The sequence below is a fragment of the Orycteropus afer genome, unplaced genomic scaffold (assembly GCF_000298275.1).
Source record: "Orycteropus afer afer isolate SDZICR_OR568_19922 unplaced genomic scaffold, OryAfe1.0 scaffold00020, whole genome shotgun sequence".
In the NCBI taxonomy this organism is placed as follows: Eukaryota; Metazoa; Chordata; class Mammalia; order Tubulidentata; family Orycteropodidae; genus Orycteropus; species Orycteropus afer.
In genome coordinates, this window is record NW_006921607.1 from 19,449,844 (window position 1) to 19,469,524 (window position 19,681).

At 43.0% G+C, this 19,681-nt stretch overlaps 1 protein-coding gene across 1 annotated transcript in view; it reads right to left on the reverse strand.

Moving 5' to 3' along the window:
• The window catches only part of CHD6 (chromodomain helicase DNA binding protein 6), a 252,751-nt gene that overhangs the window by 134,209 nt on the left and 98,861 nt on the right, over positions 1-19,681 (reverse strand). The window contains exon 16 of the mRNA XM_042783610.1: positions 11,983-12,178. Coding sequence (XP_042639544.1) covers positions 11,983-12,178 — 196 coding nt within the window. The remainder of the gene's footprint in view (positions 1-11,982; positions 12,179-19,681) is intronic.

The following is a 19,681-nucleotide window of genomic DNA, read 5'->3' on the forward strand; positions in this document are numbered from 1 at the left end:
GCTTTGACTTCTTCCTTCATTACCGCAATTCTGAATCTAGTTTACATATATATTAGAATTGAGCAAGACTAATAAACATTTTGTGAACAATGAGATCCAGGCTTCTCACTGTCAAAGAAAGTTAAAAATAAGGAAAAGGGGAAGGCTAGAATGAACATGAGTAAGAAATACCAGTATGGATGGCTCGATATGGAACCAGTACAGATGGGTGGTATAAGTGTGTGTGTATGTGTGTGTGTGTGTTAGCAAACATGCCTATTTCCTGGTCTATCAGCTCACAGGGTCTAGCAGCAACAATATTCCAGTAGCAATGGGCAAGACAGATCTTGGTTTCTAAATGCGATTTTCAAATATAAGGAATCAAGGAACCCTGGAGAAATGGTCATTTCCAAAGCTGTGGCCGGAAAAATGCAACATGAACCTGAACATCTTGTGGTGCCAGTGCAGTGTAGTAAATTACTTAGTGTGGCTTTTCTACCCATAAGTCATTGTAAACTCAGTGGCAGAATGAGCAACTGAGGAGCTCCTGATTGTAAATGTTATCCACCTGGGTTATTTCTGTTGGGCGTGGCACAATGCAATGTTATGGGGGGGGGGGCGCTCACTCTCAGGTGCTTAGAATTCTGTTGTTATGATTGGTTGGTTTGGCCACTCTGCCAAGCTCAAAAGGAGGCCTCCTAGAGGCACAACTCTCTCGGACTGCTGGCTGAGGAAGGATGCGCCGCTGCTGGGAAAGGAACGCAAGAGACACGCATTGCTGAGTAAGACACCGAGGGACATGCACTGCTGAGGGAGAGACTGTGAGAGACTTGGCTGAGAGACGGCGGGCTGGGGAGAGAGACAGAGTGTTCTTCCTAAACTTAAGTTGTAGCCTGGTGCTTCCCTAATAAACCACATAATCTGTGAGTTCTGTGTGGCCACTGCAGTGAATTATCAAACCCAGGAGAGAGGTGGTGGGTACTTTGGGAGGAATGGTTGGTGAAAGGGCTGGAGGGAGGCAGCATGTCTGGCCTTGCAGTAATAGGCCTTGGGCTACTGATGGTGATTCTGCCTTCCTCTTATGGGGTTCTAGAAGGTCAGAATATGTGGCCTCCTTGCCGTTTTTGCAGCCAGAAAGTAAGAAAGTCCTCAAAAAGTGACTGAAGCATGTCAAAGGAGCAGACTTGAAGATGTTCCTACAATGGCAAAATCTAGAACAATGTGAACAACAAAATAAATGAAGATAATGGGTTATAAACTTACAAAATAAAATAACAAATATCTATGATTCCATACTGTTACCAACAAAAAACTAATAAATGGGAGAGAAAGGGTAAATCTTTCTTACAGTTGAATACCAATTAATAAATGTAGAAGGAATGATGCAAACAGAAGATTGCCATTTAGTCAAATACCACAGCCATAATCCCTGAAGGCAAGAACCATCAGTGGACACTAAAATTTATGGCAAACATCTGATGAGAAACAGGGTATTCCCAGAATCTCAAAATATCTTCTCATGAGTTGCTTTTAAAAGGCAAGAACAGTAATTTTACAGTGGAGAAACCTGGCAAACACACCAAAATGAAGACATCAAGTAACAAGGTATGTTGGCATCATGTACCCCAATGTGATGCATTGAGAAGGACATGATATCACTTCTATGGTATTTGTGCCCAAAACGTGTAACTTCAAACCTAATCATGAGGAAAAAAAATCAAGCAAACTCACATTGAGGGATGCTGTATAAAACAGCTGGCCAGTCCCCTTCGAAAGTGCCACTGTCACTAAAGACAGAGAAAGACAGAAGTGCTGTCATAGTCTCAAGGAGACTACAGAGGAATGACTTCTAAATGGAAGGTGAGATCCTAGATTGGATCCCAGGCCAGGAAAAGAACATGTGGAGGACCTGAAAAGATGAGCACCATCTGTAGGCTAGTTAAGAGGACTACAGGAACACTCTTTCCTGGTTTCAGTATTTATACTGGTCATATGAAGACATTAACATTACAGCAAAATAAAATTTAAAGAAAAAAAAAATTAACAATAAGAGAAGCCAGGTGAAGGGTATACAGCATTATGTGATGTATCTGCAACTTTATTGTCAGTTTCCTATTTAAAATGATTTCAAAACAAAAAGTTTTAAAAATTTATGTTTTTAAATAACAAAATATTAAAATGATTTCATAGTCAAATATACTAAAGGGGGGGCATATTCAGAAAAACCAATAAGCAACATCATGATAAATGGAGAGAAGACTGAAGTTGTCAGGGATTCCATTTTACTTGGATCTACAATCAACATCCATGGAAGCAGCAGTCAAGAAATCAGATGTCATACTGCACTGGGCAAATCTGCTGCAAAAGATCTCTTTAAAATGTTAAGGAGCAAAGATGTCACTTTGAAGACTATGGTGCGCCGAACCCAAGCCATGGTGTTTTCAATCGCCTCATGTGAGTGTGAAAGCTGGACAATGAATAAGGAAGACTGAAGAAGAGTTGATGCCTTTGAATTATGGCGTTGGTGAAGAATACTTAAAATACCATGGACTGCCAGAAGAATGAACAAAACTGTCTTGGAAGAAGTGCCGCTGGAATGCTCTTTGGAAGCAACAATGGCCAGACTTTGTCTCACCTACTTTGGTCAGGTTGTCAGAAAGCACCAGTCCCTGAAGAAGGGTATCATACTTGGAAAAGCAGAGGGTCCACTATAAAGGGGAAGATCTTCAGTGAGATAGCCTGGCACCGTGGCTGCAAGGACAGGCTCAAGTAAAGCAAGGACAGAGAGGATAGCACATGCGTGGGCAGTGTTTCGTTCTGCTGTACATAGGGTTGCTACAGGTTGGAGCTGACTGGATGGCATCTAACAACAACAACATCTCTGCCCCCTCCACCTTGTTATTGTTGTTGTTAGATACCGTAGAGTCGTCTCCCACTCATACAGACCTCATGCTCAGCAGAACGAAACACTGCCCGGTCCTGTGTCAGCCTCATGATCCCTGTTGTACCTGAGCCCATTGTTGCAGCCACTGTGCCAATCCATCTCGTTGAGGGCCTTCCTCTCTTTCATCGACCTTCCACCTTACCAAGCATGACATCCTTCTCCAGGGAATGGTCCTTTCTGACAATATGACCAAAGTAGGTGAGACAAAGTCTGGCTATTTTCACTTCCAAGGAGCATTCTAGCTGTACTTCTTCCAGGACAGATTTTTAGTTCTTTTAGCAGCCTATGGTACTTTCCGCATTCTTCACTAACACCACAATTCAAAAGCATCGACTCTTCTTTGGTCTTCCTTACTCACTGTCCAGCTCTCACATGCATATGAGGTGACTGAAAATACCATGGTTTATGTCAAGCACCCCTTAGTCCTCAAGGAAGTATCTTTGCTCTTCAGCACTTGAAAGAGGTCCTTTGCAGCTGCCTCCTACTACCTGCTCTGGGCGGGGGGACTCTGCTTACTCCACGCAGCCCCCTTTCCTCTCCTCCTATCTCCCCACAATGACGTCCTGGCACCTTTAGGACCTTGTCTAGACTCCCTCCCCCTGCCCACCTGCGAGACTGCATTGTCCTGCCATCACCCTGTGTCCTCATTACTGGACTAAGACACAATGGCTGATCGGCTGTCTCTCATGTGGCCTGGTCATTGCCAGGCCCTCCAGTATATTGCTCAGGGTGGCTCACAGAGGGCACCCTAGGCCTGGCTGTGCCCTGGACCAATGGAGATGACACTTGATAATTTTTTCAAAGTTGTCATAAATGTAAGATGTCGGATAATGAGATAGGTAAGTGATGAATAGACGGATAGTTTCCTAGTCTGTTTCCTATGCACATGGATTTTATTTCCAGCCCTGGTTCGCTACATTTCTCCCGGTATTCTGAACATCTGTGCTAGCAGGCTGCCTACTGTGCAGTCCAGAAGTCGGGGTTATCACACAGTAAACAGATACTGGGAAGTGGCCCTGCCTCAATTATCTCCTTCACAGACCTACAGTTGTGTCTGCAATTTCCAGTCCAGATTTCTTCTCTAAGGGGAGGTATCATCCCCTTTTAAAATAAAAAATCTTTGGGAAACAGCACTCTATTGTACTTTGTTCCTACAATGTGATTTAGTTTATCACACCAAATCAAGTCTTAAGCATTGCTGTTTTCCCAGAGCCTAGCATGGTGCTTGGGGCTCAATAAATGTGTCCGACAAATTGGTCCAGAGTTGGCTGAGAACAGGAAGGAAAAGCTGAATTCACAGCAGAAAGAAGGATCAGGGAGTGAAAAAGAGAACACAATGGAAAGGCAAGTAGGAGAGAACCCAGGAGAAACCCACTGATTTGGGGCTGATGCTATGTAATAAGCAAGCACCTGTCCTGTCTTTTGCCTTGAGCGCCCCCTGCTCATTCCTACTTTTAGCAATCATAGTTTCTGTTCTGTCTGACTGAACATTCTTTCTTCTGCTTTCCTCAGTTAAAGGTCTGCTCATCCTTTAGATCTCTGCTCAAATGCTACCTTCTTCTTCTTCTTCTTTTTTAATACATTTTATTTAAATATAATTTATGTACAGTGAAATACACAAAACTAAAGTGACACGGGTCAATGCATTTTTTTTTTCAGTGATCCCTTCTCTTCCCCTCCCATCCCTGGTAACCAACAAAGAACGTTTCCTTCCATATATAAACCTTTCCTTGACTTTTTGTAATAAGGAACTAATACTATATTTGTCCTTCGATGATTGACTTATTTCACTCAGCATAATGTCTTCCAAGTTCATCCACATTAGGTGGTGTTTTGCAGATACTACATTATTCTTCAGTGTCTTCAATAGTATTCCATTGTGTGTATGTACCATAGTTTGGTTATCCATTCCTCGGTTGATGGACACCTAGGTTGTTTCCATCTCTTTGCTATTGTAAATAGTGCTGCAATGAACGTGGGTGTGTATATATCTGTTCTTGTCCTGGCTCTCATTTCTTTAGGATATATACTTAGTAATGGGATTGTTGGGTCAAATGGTTATTTCTAATTCCAGCTTTTTAAGGAATTGCCCTACTGCTTTCCACAGGTTGTATCATTTTACAGTCCTACCAGCAGTGTATGAGAGTCTCTATCTCTCCACATCAAATGCCACCTTCTTAAAGGAGACTGCCTAGACTACTTTCTCTAAGTCAGGGGCACTCAACTCCCATTATTCTTATACTCTCATCCTGCTTTATTTTCTTTGCAATAGAGTAAAACCTGTGAAGGCTGGAACAAGTGTAAGACAGACATGTCAAAGAAGGAAAACTCAAATATTTTCCACTAAAAGGAGTGACAGAAAAGTGGTAAGCGTACACCCTGTCAAAGTGGAAAACACACAAGACCTGGAGGAACAAGGCAGTCCTGTCGAGTCCCAGCTCTTGCAGGTTTCCCTGGACTTACTTCTATATGCAATGGTCTTATTTTTGCTTTTTACTTCTACCTCACTGAAATGAAAGTGCCACTAGGCACTGTCCTGTCCGCCGTGTCTCGCCAGCTCTCCAGTGCCTAGCGCTGGATGAATATGCTGTGTGTGTGTTCACAAACTCGTAACTTTCTTCTAGCAAGAAAGTGAACTCAGTGAGGCCTGATCCTCTCAGCTCCAGGCACACACAGTCAAGAGACACGTGCTGTCGGCACCAGGGCGGCAGCAGGGGCCGTGGCAGAGAGGACCAGCTCCGCTCCTTCTCAGGACAGCGAGTCCGGCCCCCAGAGCCCTGCTTCCCGGAGGTGGCGCTGGTTTTTCAGGCTGGATTCCCTCTTCCCTTCCAAATCCCCTTGCTGTGCAGCAGCTGTGTCACACTGCGGTTGTGTTCTCTGCCAGCACATCTGCTCCCAGGGCTGTTCATTCTCTCTTCAGGGACCTTAGCAACAGGAAGGACAGACAACAGTGCAGCCCCACCACTGCCACCATGAACCCTTTTACAACTCCAAGGAACTCTTGCGTCCAAGGGCAAAAAGCCTCCCAGAGAAAAAGAATCTGAGGCATCATGAAACAATGAACACGGAAGGGGCTTGTGGCCTCTGTGAAGGGAGGCCTAAGGAGACCTACTGAGACCCTGCTCTTCCCAAGAGCCATGCCTCTGCCCTCCACGCTAGCAGCAATAATGACTTCTTCCTGATGAAAAGAGAAGGAAGATACCAGTTTTTTTAATCGTTCTCTTCCCCTCTCAGGCTAATGCCACCGCCCTCTGCCATTTCTTAACCCTTTCTCAGGTGGTACAGGAGGCCTGGATTCAAAGCTGCTGCTGCAACAGTGCCAGGGCAGCAGTGGAGCTGTGCCTTCTGTAAGAGGAAACACGCTCCTGAAATTTTCACACACTGATACTAACACAGACACATGCAAAGTCTGAGAGAGGAAGTGGCTTTTACCTGTCTCTACATAACATCTCCCCCTTCCAGGGTACTGAAAATTAGCTTGCCTCCAATACTCCATGTTCTGGTTACCTAGTGCCACTCTGACAGAAATATACCACAAATGGGATGGCCTTAACAACAGGAGTATATTCTCTTACAGTTCAGGAGGCTAGAAGTCCAAGTTCCAAGTGCCAGGCTCTAGGGGCTGGGTGAAAGCCCCTCAACCTTTGGGTCTAGCTCTGCCTCCTGCTCCCGGCCCACTGAAACTAGAGGCATTTCATCACTCAGACAGCTGCTGGCTGCTGAGGCTGAAAAGCCCCAAGGTTGACAAGTGAAAAGGCACAGTCCCAACATTACCAAACCACACGGCAGGCCATTAATTTAAGTCCATTGTAAGTGCCAAGGTTGGCAGAGCACAGCAGGCTGCTGAACAACATGGCTACATACAGGGTCCAAGAGTGCCATAATCTAGAGGCCATTCCCCAAGGCTTCTCCTTATATACAGGAAGCAGACCACATCCTAAAGGCAGCTACTCAGCCGCTTACAGTAGATTCCACCATGGAGTTGATTACCAGTCTCATCATGGGGAATACTACATCCAGCTGCCAAGCCACTCAACCAGGCCCAGCCAAGTTGTCACAAACTGAATTACCACACTCCAGTAAAGCAATAATCTCGTTGAGGTCCCTCAGCACAAAGTTTAGTATCTTTTGTTATTCCCAAGTAGTATGCAGTTCCTATCCTGGATCCTAATGAACTTGTACTTTAACTTCTGAAAAGATGGAGGGGAGGACTTGGAAAGGATAATGATGCTAGGCTGATTCCTCAGATTTCCCAGGTGGGAACAGACAGTCTGTCTCCTAACCTCCTCCTTCTCTCTACCCCAAAGAAGTGACTGACTTGATCAATGAGAGACAGGACAAGGTCTGAGCTCGTGTGACCTCAGGAGTCTTCTCTTTGCCACTGTCAGACTCACTATATTTTTATGCAAATAACACGAGTTTTAGCAAATTGTGCAGCCCCCTCAGTGCATCAGTGTGTGTATTTACCTGGGCATGTTATATGTGAAAAAGTAACCACCTGCCTGGCTGCCAGCAGTTCTGGGGAGGTTTAACCTAGGATGGAGCTTACTTCTGGCTGCAGGACAAGATGCATTATCTAATCCAGCATCACAATTTACTAAAGCCAGTATTTGGATCCTCCATTTCACTCCTGTGTCTATTTCTCAATTGGTTCAGATAGAAGTAGGAAGACAGATATGTCTTCATTCCTCTGACTCTATAAAGCCAAAGGAAACCGCATGTGACAGTTAAGGGAATTTATTTTATGAAGACCAAGGTTTTGTTTTTTTAAAAAATTCTCTAGCAAGTCCTAAATCTCCAATTCTATCTCGAAAGCACAGAAACCCCAGCAAAATGATCACCAGAGAAAGGCGGCTGAATGGTTGAACTTCTGCTTTATTAATGAAAAGGCACCAGAGAACTAATGCTGTTCTGGCTCTCAGTTGCCTTTTCAAAGAATGCAGCTCTGTTTTCAGCCCTAGAAGCTGCTTTGTCTGCAGGACTGCCTCAGGGGCTCAGGACCCTCATGCCCACAATCAGGCTGGCTTCACTCTCAAGGCTCTGAGGAGGGCTGCCTAGGATCAGCCAAGAAATTGGGTGTCCTGGCACTGATTTGCTTCCCCATGGCATCCTGACTAGACATGGCGTTACCATGGACTGTATCAGATCATCCCAGGCTGTTTGAGACCAGAATAAACACTCACCTTTTCTACATGTGGATGTCTGGAGCTGTGCTAATACTCTCTGGGTGGGGGGGTTGGGGGTAGGGGTGGCAGTGAGGAAGACCCTGTTCATGATGGAAGTCTCTTTTCTACAGCCCTGAGATTTTTATTAGGGACATTGTGCCTCAACCTACCCCTAGATAAATGCTCTACGATCAAGCCCATCTTCCAAGGGAAATATGATTATTTTCTATCACAGTGGGAACCATGGGTCTTCAACAAACTTCAATACCTAACGATAACAAAACATGAGAAAAGAGCAGTGTGTATATGAACTACTGGGTGTGTACCAGCACAACACATCTAGCAAGAACAGTACTGAGGAACAATGGTGTTTTGTTTTCTACTCTGCTAAAGTCAGGATCTCATTTCACTGATTCTCATGGTTGAGCTGCTATCTTATGAACCAAGTGATGGTCTCAGGGTTCCAGTCTCTAGACTCTCTTCTACTGCATACGTGCAGCTCCTGGGTGTCAGGGCAAATGCTGGAGAGAATGTGTGTGCATGTCTATGTGAATATGCTGTGTTCTGGCCCCTGGAGAAGCCCTCTTGCTCCACACCTCATACACAGCAAATACAGAACCTGACTCCACTCTGTGGGAGACAAGGAGCTTGGACTTCCCTTTCTCTAGCATATCTTCTTTAAGGTCCACTCATCTCATGCTACAACAGCCAGTGATCTGGTTCCTTGCCCTAAAATTACTCTACTCTTCCCAATTCTTTTATTTCTACCCAGTCTGGCCAGACATTTAAAAAATAAAGAATAGCAGTTCTAAGTTATAAAACTTTAAATGTAAACAAAGATAACCAAAAAAGCAGAAACCAACGAGTAAGAGGAGAGAAGCAACAGTCAGTGGGGACAACTAGAAGCTGAAGATCTCTTGACTCTGCCTGCCACTATCACTGATTCCTCCAGGCACCAAACTTCTATATTCTCGGTACGGGCTCCTACCCTGGAGCACCCACAGTGTTGGTCATCTTTGATTCTTCTTCAGGTTGAACATTAAAGGAAATACAGAAACTGACTCAGCACTCTAAAAAGCCCCACACTCTTCAATTTCAGTTTGGACTCACCCACCATTCTTTTCTTTTTTCATCTCTTGCCAATTCCCCAGAAGTGGACATTAACAAAATAACTATTCCAAAGCTTCTCCATTCTCCAGACCCCGATTCTGGACAGCCCCATCCATACCCTCTGGCTACTGTTCTTGTTATGTGCCGCCCAGTCGGCCCAACTCATAGCAACCCTTCCTTGGGTTTCTAAGGCAGTATCACTACAGAAGTAGATTGTTCAACCTTCCTTCCAAGGTGTGGCTGCTGGGTTTGAACTGCCAGCCTTCTGGTTAGCAGTCAAGTACCTTAGGCACTATGCTACCAGAGCTCTTCTGGCTACTACACACGCAAATCAATCACCTCAGATGACCTCACCTTTTTCATTAGGCTTCAACACTAGCATTCTGGCTTTTTCCATGTCTTGTCAGTACACTATTCAACTGGTAATGTTTAGACTTCACCTGGGCAAAGCAGATGATTATAAAGCCATGACCCATCTCCAGATGGGAGCCCCATCTTCCAGTCTGCCTACTGGATATTCCTTTATGCATGTCCAGCTACCATGGCCTCAAATTGACCATTGAGTTTCAGTTTCTCATACCATCATTCTCCCAGGTACCTAGCCTCACAGTCAAAGAGCACAGAACTTCAAAACTGTCAAGGATTTAGGAAATCATCTGGGGTTAGCAAACCTTCTGTAAAGGGCCAGATTGTAAATATTATAGGCTTGGTGGGATATAAAGGAGCCCTGGTGGTACACTGGTTAAGTACTCTGCTGCTAACTGAAAGATTAGAGGTTCGAACCAACCATCTCCTCTGTGGGAAGATGGTGTGGCAGTCTGCCTTCATAAAAATTTACAGCCTTGGAAACCCTATGGGCAGTTCTACTCTGTGCCACAGGGTTGCTATGAGTCAGAATCCACTTGATAGCACTAGGTTTGGTTTTGGGCGTGGGATATGAGATACCTGTTACAACTACTTGATTATGCTATTATAACTCAAAAGCATCCACTGACAATATGCGTATGAATGGCTGTGGCTGTGTTCCAATAAAACGATTTATACTGATAGGCAACTGGACTACAGGTAATAATTTTATAACCCCTGATCTCTATCATTAGGTTACTGACCTGATCAAATATTAATTTATGCTAATTATCACTTTAGTACTAAGTAAATGTTACTCCTATAAAAATAGGTTATTCATTATATCTAGCAACTCATCTTTGATTCAAACATCCCTTCCTTAGTAGAAAGGCCAAATGATGGACTATTCATACCTATGGTGTTTCTTTGAAGTTAGGCAGAGAACTCAGTGCCACATAACTTGCTTTCCAAGGACTCACCATTATTATTTTTTCCTCAGTTTTAGGTAATTGTTACCAATTTAATCGTTTGAAGCACTGATTTTCAACTAAATAACTGCTTTCTTCAAATTAAGTTTTATTTGGAAACTCCTCAGATGTAAAAAGACAAAGCAGAATAATGACTCTGTAAAGTTGGCAGGTAGGGAAGACGCCCAGGGACCTAGCAACTTAGCTCCCTCTTCCCTGTGTCCCTCTTCTTGTAGTATCCACGAGGGCACCTATTTAGTTACGAGAAATCGTTTTTATTAATCCCTTCTCTTATGAAAAAAAGCTTTTGAAACAGCCACCCACTCCCCCATCATAGACTCACACTCTTAATATTTGTAAATATCCCAAAATACACTTAGAATGAAATTCATCAGTAATGATAATGGATGTAAATCTATACTCTAAATACTCTTCTTAACAATTTAGAACCTTTTTGCCTGACTTACTGCCCAACCTGGTTAGACTGTCATTTTTTTTTTTACTTTGAAACAGTGTTGATAAAAAAAAATCCAAACAAGAAGTGTCAGCTTTGCCATTTTCTCATTGTTCATGCTTGCCTTTTAAATGTAGTATAGGTAGTCTTCTGACTTACAACATACTTAAGCTATATAACAAACTGCACTAATGACCATTTTTTTTTATTGGTACAGCTTATCATCAGTATATGCACTACATATAATGTTGCAGTGTGTAATTTGCTAATGTTATCATTCTCCGATGTTCACTCACAGATGTTCAATGTTATGATTTATGTTTAAAACACTGCTGTATAGCAGTCAATATGAAAACTAAAAAAAAAAAAAAAAAAGAAATTTGACTTACATCTGAACTGACTTATAACAGAGTCATCAGAATGGAACTGCATAACTGCATCCTCAGTCAGAAACTACCTGTAAATTTCCAATCCTCACAGTAAGCCACAGTAAGTTTGGTTAAAACTAGAAAATATAATCTGCAAATCCACTTAAACTGGGCACATATAAACATGCAATGTGCTCCATTAATTGGATGACAGATGAACTAGTAACGGTGCCTCTGCCAACCCTGCCGCACTGTGAACTTTCCCACCCCTTTGGGTCTTCTACTGTGCAGATACACAACCACCTGACAAACAAACCGAGTAAAAATGCTACTCAATCTATAAATCAAGAATTAGAGAATTAGTCAAGCTTAATGTTGGGGCTTTATGTTTCATAATCATACACAGGTAGTTCTATTTTCTATTTGGAGGTCACTCTTGTGAAACACCATCTGATTTAGAGCAGAAGATTCACTCTGATTACTGGAGAAGACAGCTATCTCTTTTTCATTCATTTTCACCCTTTGGCTGAAGCCCCTACGCATGCCATAGCATGAGGTGTGGCCAACACTCTATGGCCAAGCCAGGCCCCGTCATGACGTCTGTGGGTTCAGGGCAGCTAAGGTAAACAGCAATCATCCTAATGGTTACCTGCAGGTCATTTTGTGGGTTCCAGTCTGAATCAAATATGATGCAGGTATCGGCAGCTGTGAGATTGATCCCCAGGCCTCCTGCTCTGGTGCACAGAAGAAAGACAAAGCGGTCTGAGTCTGGCTTACAGAACCGGTCGATGGCTGCCTGGCGCAGGTTTCCCCGTACTCGCCCATCAATTCGCTCATAGGTGTATCTGAGGGGACCCAAATGAACGAAAGCCCAGGTGTTAATCATGGTATCAATGGAGAACAGCAGAACAATGCAGGAAGCTGCTGATGGCAGCCTTACATCCCTCACTTCTAAATTTGAGCCAAGTGACGGCAGTCTAGAAGGAACCACCCCTCCCCTCATATCTGCATCAGGGCAGGCATCTAAAACTACATTGCTAAATGTCCCCCACTCACAAACAAATAAATAATAACTTAAGAGAAACAGCAAGCTAAGGAGAGCTAGAAGAATTGTAAATATAAAATACCTATCCCCACTGCCCAAGTAAGTCGTTACCAAGCAATTTCCCAGTTTATCTTGTGCTGTCTAATCATAAAACAAGGAAATGCAAATAAGGGCCTCCTTCATCTGCTTTCAGTGGTATCAAACCAAGGAATCAGAGTCCCAGTCAGTCTCTAGCTACACAGTAACCCGAAACAGGCAAGAAGCTTCTTCTGCCAGGCGCTCCTTCAATGTCATTTCAGACTAATAATTCTCAAAGCTTCAGAATTTAGGAATAGCGCACAGCAAAGCCTCCAAGTTTATAGCTGAAACCAAGGTCTTCTGGGCAGTATATTGCCAAGCAAGTAAAGATAAATCACAGGAAAGGTTTGTGAGATGTGTGTTTGCAAGGGAAGGAGACTGAACAATTTTCAGAGGAAGTAAAGCTGAATATTATTCAGAAGGCATATACCTACCTATGTAGAAAGTTAAGAAACAAAGGTAGAATGCACAGTGGAGAAGTTCTAGTGAAGGTGAAAGGAAAGAGAATGAAGAATGAAACTGCTCTGGTTGCATATTACTCTCAGTCCATCCAGACACAAAACGAAATAGGTCCTTTATGATGCAGACCATGCCATCAACACAGAACAACACTTCTGCTGCGGCGACTTCTCTTCTTCCTTACTGCCTAACAGTTACAAAGGAATTGACAAGGGAGACGTGACCCTGGACCTAATTTTGAACTGGTCAGTAATGCAGAAGTGATAAGACCTTACGAGAAAGGGACCAAATCACCTAGAGCTGGCAAGAGCCACAAATTTGAACTCTGGAAACACTCAGATCAGTAACTCAGAAGGGGAAATCCAATCTCTAAACCTTCTGACCAATAACTGGTATGAGGATAGTATAGACACCCTGGGAGTAGATGACTCTGTGTAGGGATGGCTCTAGAAAAATAAACTGGGCAATTCTGACTTTCTTGAAAAAGAGGAAAATTCCATGGAAAAAGAAAAAAACAGCACAGGGAAATACATGCAAAGAAACCTGACCAATTCAGATTAAGAGAGGACATGTATCGATCAGAGAAACAAATCTGAAAACAGTCTCTCTTTTACAAAGCCACAATGCAGCCATAGGTGGAATTATTGGTGTAGCTTTGTCCTTTCTTTCTTTTTTAAAAAACAGAATAAGCTAAAGAATATATGTTGTTGTTGTTATATGCTGTGGAGTCGGACCCGACTCATAGCGACCCCTCCTTGGGTTTCCAAGGCAGTATCACTACGGAAGTACAATGCCCCATCTTCCTTCCGAAAGAATATACAGGGATTAGCAAATACAACAAGGAGCTCTGGTAGTGTAGTGCCTAAGGTATTTGACTGCTATCCAGAAGGCTGGCGGTTCAAATCCACCAGCCACTCCCTGGAGGAAGATTGGGCAATCTACTTCCGTAGTGATACTGTCTTGGAAACCTAAGGAGGGGTCACTGTGAGTTGGATCCGACTTGACGGCAGTGAGTTTGGTTTTCTTTCTGGAGCAAATACAACAGTGTGTGAGTGGGAGGGCTTTACATTCCTGTCATGAAGACAGATGAAAAAGATGTTGTGTCATAAAATAAAGGTTACAGGTCTCAATTCGGTAAAATCATGAAACAATGAGACATAATTATTACCATTAATAACAACCACAACATAAGCAGCAAGCTCTTAAGAAGTGCCACCTCTGTACCAGGAACTGATACATGTTTCATATGCATCACCACATTTAATTCTCACAATAATCTTTTAAAGTAGCCCGTTGCCATTGGCTTGATTCTGACTCATAGTGCCCCTACAGGGTTTCCAAGGCTGTAAATCTTTATGGCAGCAGACAGCCCACATCTTTCTACCATGAACAGCTGGTGGGTTCGAACCACATCTTTTAGTTAGCAGCCACCTGATTTAACCATGTGCCACCATGGTTCCTTAATCCTATGTTGCTGTTGTTGTAGTTATGTGCCATCGAGTCGGACCCAACTCATAGCGACCCCTCTTTGGGTTTCCTAGGCAGTATCACTACGGAAGTAGATTGCCCCATCTTCCTTCCGAGGAGTGATTGGTGGGTTTGAACCGCCAGCCTTCTGGTTAGCAGCCAAGTGCCTTAACCACTATGCTAATCCTATGAGGTAGGTCCTATTATTATCCCATTTACACACTGAAGAAATTTTCTAAAAAAGAATAATAACTTGCTCAGTCACCAAGCTGGTAAGTGAGCTGAACCCAATTTAATCTGAGTCACATTCTTGACCAGTCTGCTGTATGGCCTTTACATAATATGCTGCATTTTAATATAGTAGGACAGAAAGATTTCCCTAAAAACTTAAAAGAGAAAATTAAAGATTAAAAAAAGAGACACTTAGGAAACTTGCAACTCTAACAGAAGGTAGAAGCAGAAACTATAACTAGGTATCAGAATGATTTTGATCAATCAATGCACCAAGGATCTATAACAGGTTCCTCACAGAAGTCTGGGCACGTATGAGATGCAGTGGAAACAGCACAGGATTTAGACAGAAGACAGAACTGAGACTCAATCAGACAATAGCTGCTGCTGCTCCTACCATCACCATCCATGTGACTACTGCAGGCACAGAGGACCCAAGGCTCTTTGACAAGACAATCTGAGAACTCTGAGCTAGATGCTCAGGGGTCTGAGTGAAGCTGGGAATTAGAACAGCCTCAAGAGGGAGAAAAGTCACTACATAGTGATGACACAGCTCAGCTATTACCGGGGGAAAAAATTCCCGTGAAATTAGATGACAGCATTTCGTCAGTTACGATATAGCATCAGTATTAGCAATTGTGTAGGATGGTTGGAATAGTAATTCTCCTTCATATATATATTATTTGACTGCTAACCAGAAGGCTGGAAGTTCAAACCCACCAGCCACTCCTCGGAAGGAAGACTGGGCAATCTACTTCTGTAGAGATACCGCCTCGGAAACCCACGGAAGGGTCGCTATGAGTCACAATTGACTCAGCGGCAGTGAGTTGTGTTTTTTTTGTTTGTTTGTTTATCAGATATCATGTAGTAGCTTGGGTGGTGCAGGGGTTAAGGCACTCAGCCGCTAACCAAAAGGTGGTGGTTTGAACCCACCAGCTGCTCTGCAGGAGAAAGATGAGGCAGTCTGCTTCTGTAAAGATTTACAGCCTAGGAAACCCTACGGGCAGTTCTACTCTGTCCTATAGAGCTGTTATTCGTGAGAATTGGCTCGATGGCAGTGGGTTTGGTTTTGGTTATCATATATCAATTTTGAGAGAGTGCTCTCAAAGAACATAAAAACTAAAATGAAAGTCTAATTATTTAAGCCCTTTGAAATCACTCTCTACCCATCCACACTTCTGAGCCAGCTCCTTTGGCCATGCCCTCATTCCTGCATGAGAGTCTCACATGAAAATGAGACAGAAAGGAAACCAAACTGACAGCTGGAGAGGAAAGGGGCTCAAGAACGGGCTAGTAAGTCTGAACAAAGAAATCAAACATCATAACATTTTCCACACCAAATGTCAGTGAAGCAATTAACAGTATGTGACAACTACGTTCTGAATGAAATCCCTTGGAGTTGATGTGGCTCTGTAAGCTGCAATCCTGAATCACTGTCAGATATCAGTGAGAAGCAGGTGCACTCTGAAAAACCTGTATATGCTTAGGGGAGAGGAAGGGACATATTTTTGGCACAACAGGAAATGTTGACCTCAGAAGGCCTCAAGGGGAATGAAGCATTCTCATCTCCTTGTAGTAATGAGCCGGAAAACAGGACAAGTGAAAGAGACACCATTCACAACAGTCCAACATCTAAAACACTTAGAATCATAGTCAGTAAGAAATGTGTAGGGCTTGTCAACATGACACAAGGGGTCAGGTTCATTTTCTTTACCACTGTGTCTCTACTACCACAAGATACATATAGTCCAGCACATGGTAGGCACTTTACAAAAACTGGCTGAATTAACAATACATTTCAAAGACCTAAAGAAGAACAGTGAATAGCATACCCTTCAATTATGCACAGATGTTAACCTTACCATACTTATTGCAAAAGCTAATCAAAACCCCAACGAATGAATATATACATATACACACACAGAGATGGACACAGATAGGTAAATTGTGTGTGTATGCATATACATAATCTTTGGGGAGGGAGTTGGGGCTAGATTGGTCAGGAATAGTTTAAAACAGAATTCTCGATTCATCTGGAATAATTTGTTGCTGTTATTAGGTGCCATCAAATTGTTTCCAACTCACAGCCATCCTACGTATGACAGAACAAAACACTTCCCGGTCCTGCGCCTGTCCTCACGATTGTTGCCCTCTCTGACCTCATGGTTGCAGCCACTTTGTTAATCTATCTCATGGAGGGTCTTCCTCTTCTTCACTGACCCTCTTCTGTCTCCAGGAACATGTCCTCCTCCTGATAACATGTTCAAAATACACAAGAAAGTCTCACCATACTCACTTCTGAGGAACACTGTGGCTGTACTTCTTCCAAGACAGATTTGTTCCTTCTTCTAGCAGTCTATGGTCCACTCGACAGTCTTTGCTAACACCATAATTCAAATGCATCAATTCTCCTTTGGTCTTCCTTATTCATTGTCTAGCTTTCCCATGCATATGAGGCTACTAAAAATACCATGGCTTGGGTTAGTTACTGCAAAAAGGGCAAGGAGGTAGCATCCTCTGACCTCCTCCAACCTCACGAGGGGAAGACAGAATCACTGTCAGCAGCCCAAGGCTTATTCCTGTGAGGCCAGACATGCTACCACCTTCCAGCCTTTTTACCAATTCTGACACCAACCGTCCCTCTCACAGCACTCACTACTTCTCTGCTGGGTTCAATAATTCGTTGCAGTGGTCACATGGAACTCACAGACAATAGTCATGACTATGTGGTTTATTAGGGAAGTAACAGGCTACAATTCAGGTTCACATGCTCAGGATACAATTCTTCAGTCAGGGCAGTCTCTCCTCCTGCTATGCCTCAAACAAGCCTCTATGGCACTTGACCTTTCAACCTGGCCTGCTTGGGCAAATGTTATAAAGCTCTTTTACCTTTGCCGATAGAAACACCTAGGTATACCCTACTCCACCAGCAAGCCTCCTGGCTCAAGGGCACTCAGCTTCCTTGCTCTGTGGGCCAGAAATTTCGCTGCTCTGGCTTGCACCTCTTGGTTCCACTGCCACAGTCTCTCAGTGGGGTGTCTCTCTACCAAGGAGGTGCAGTACAGAGAACTTGGGTCCAAGGACATGTTCCACTTCACCTCTAGCTCTTCTCTCTTGGTGGCAGTGAGATTCCCCGCCCCCACACACACCTCTAGGAGGGCTCATTTTAAGCCTAGTAGCATAGCAAAACTAACCAATCCTCACATGAGTGTTCTACACACCTTATTTGCATGGTCCCACCTAGTAATCTGGTGGGAGTTACAAAGACTATGGCTAAAAAAAGCCATACCAAGTAACTCACTGCACCACTAGTGCGCTGTAGCTCTCAAAGTGACATCTTTGCTTTTTGCACATTAAATAGGTCTTTTGCAACAGATGTGCCCAATGCACTAACTATATCATTTGATTTCTTGACTGCTGATTCCATGCATTGATTGTGAATCCAAGTAAAATGAAATCCCTGACAACTTCAATCTGCTCCATTTATAATGATGCTGCTTACTCATCCATTTAAGTATAATCTATATTGAAGGCTGTAGTCTTTGAGTTTCGTCAATGAGTGCTTCAAGTCTTCACTTCTAGCAAGCAAGGTTGTGTCTTCTGCATATCGCATGTTAGTGAGTCTCCCTCCAATCTGGATGCCGCGTTCTTCATATAGTCGAGATTCTTGGTTTATTTGATTAGCATACAGATTAAGTAAGTGTGAAGAAAAGATGAAATTCTGATGCACACCTTTCCTGACTTTAAACCATGCAGCATCCTCCTGTTCTGTTCATATGACTACCTCTTAGTCTATGTACAGGTTCCTCATGAGCTCAATTAAGTGTTCTAGAATTCCCATTCTTTGATATGTTATTCATAATTTGTTATAATCAATACAGTCAAATGCCTTTGCATAGTCAGTAAAATACAGGTATAATCATCTTTCTAGTATTCTCTGCTTTCAGCCAAGATTCATCTGACACTAGCAATGATGCCCCTCATTTCATGTCCTCTTCTGAATCCAGGTTGAATCTCTGCCAGTTCCCTGTCAATGTACTGTCACAACCACGTTTGAATTATATTCAGCAAAATTTTACTTGAGTGTGATATTAATGTTGTTGTTGTTATGTGCCGGTGAGTCGTTGTTTGATAATTTCCACACTTTGTTGGATCACCTTTCTTTGGAATGGGCACAAATCTCGATCTCTTCCAGATAGTTGGGTAGTAGCTGTCTTCCAAATTTCTTGGCACAATTGAGTAAGCGCTTCCAGCATTACATCCATTTGCTGAAACATCTCAATGGGTATTCCATTCATTAATGGAGCCTCGTTTTCTAGTTCCTTCAGAGCAGCATGGACTTCTTCTTTCATCACTATTCGTTCTTGATCATAAGTTACTCCTGAAATGGTTAAATGTCAACCAATTCTTTTTGGTACAGTGACTCTCCCTATTCCTTCCATCTTCCCCTGATGCTTCCTGCACTAGTCATTATTTTGCCTATAGGATCCTTCAATAGTGGAAAAACTCAAGGCTTGACTGTTTTCTTCAACAGTTAGCTGAACATTTTTAGCTGGAGAAATGCTGAGTGTGTCCTTTCCTTTTGAACTCCAAGTCTTTGCACACTTCATTATAATACTTTACTTTGGTTTCTCGAGCTGCCCTTTGAAATCCTCTGTTCAGCTCTTTTAGTTCATCATCTCTTTTATTTGCTTTAGCTACTCTGTTCAACAACAAGTTTCAGAGTCTCTTCTGGTCTTTTTCTTTCCTTCCTGTCTTTTTAATGACCTTTTGCTTTCTTCACATATGATGTCCTTGATGTTATCCCACAGTTCATCTGGTCTTCAGTCATTAGTGTTCAAATCTATTCTTGAGATGGCCTCTAAATTCAGGTGGGATATACTCAAGATATTTGAATAGCAAAGAAACACTGTTTGGTACATTACCGTGCAACTTTAGGAATAGTCCGTTTAGGCTAAAAGGCTCGCAAAATAGGATTGGGAAAGAGCTGCAACATCTGAGTAAACCCAGCCTTACTCATGGAAAAGAGAAAGCTTTCGAGACCTTCATTTGCTGATGTGGCACCACT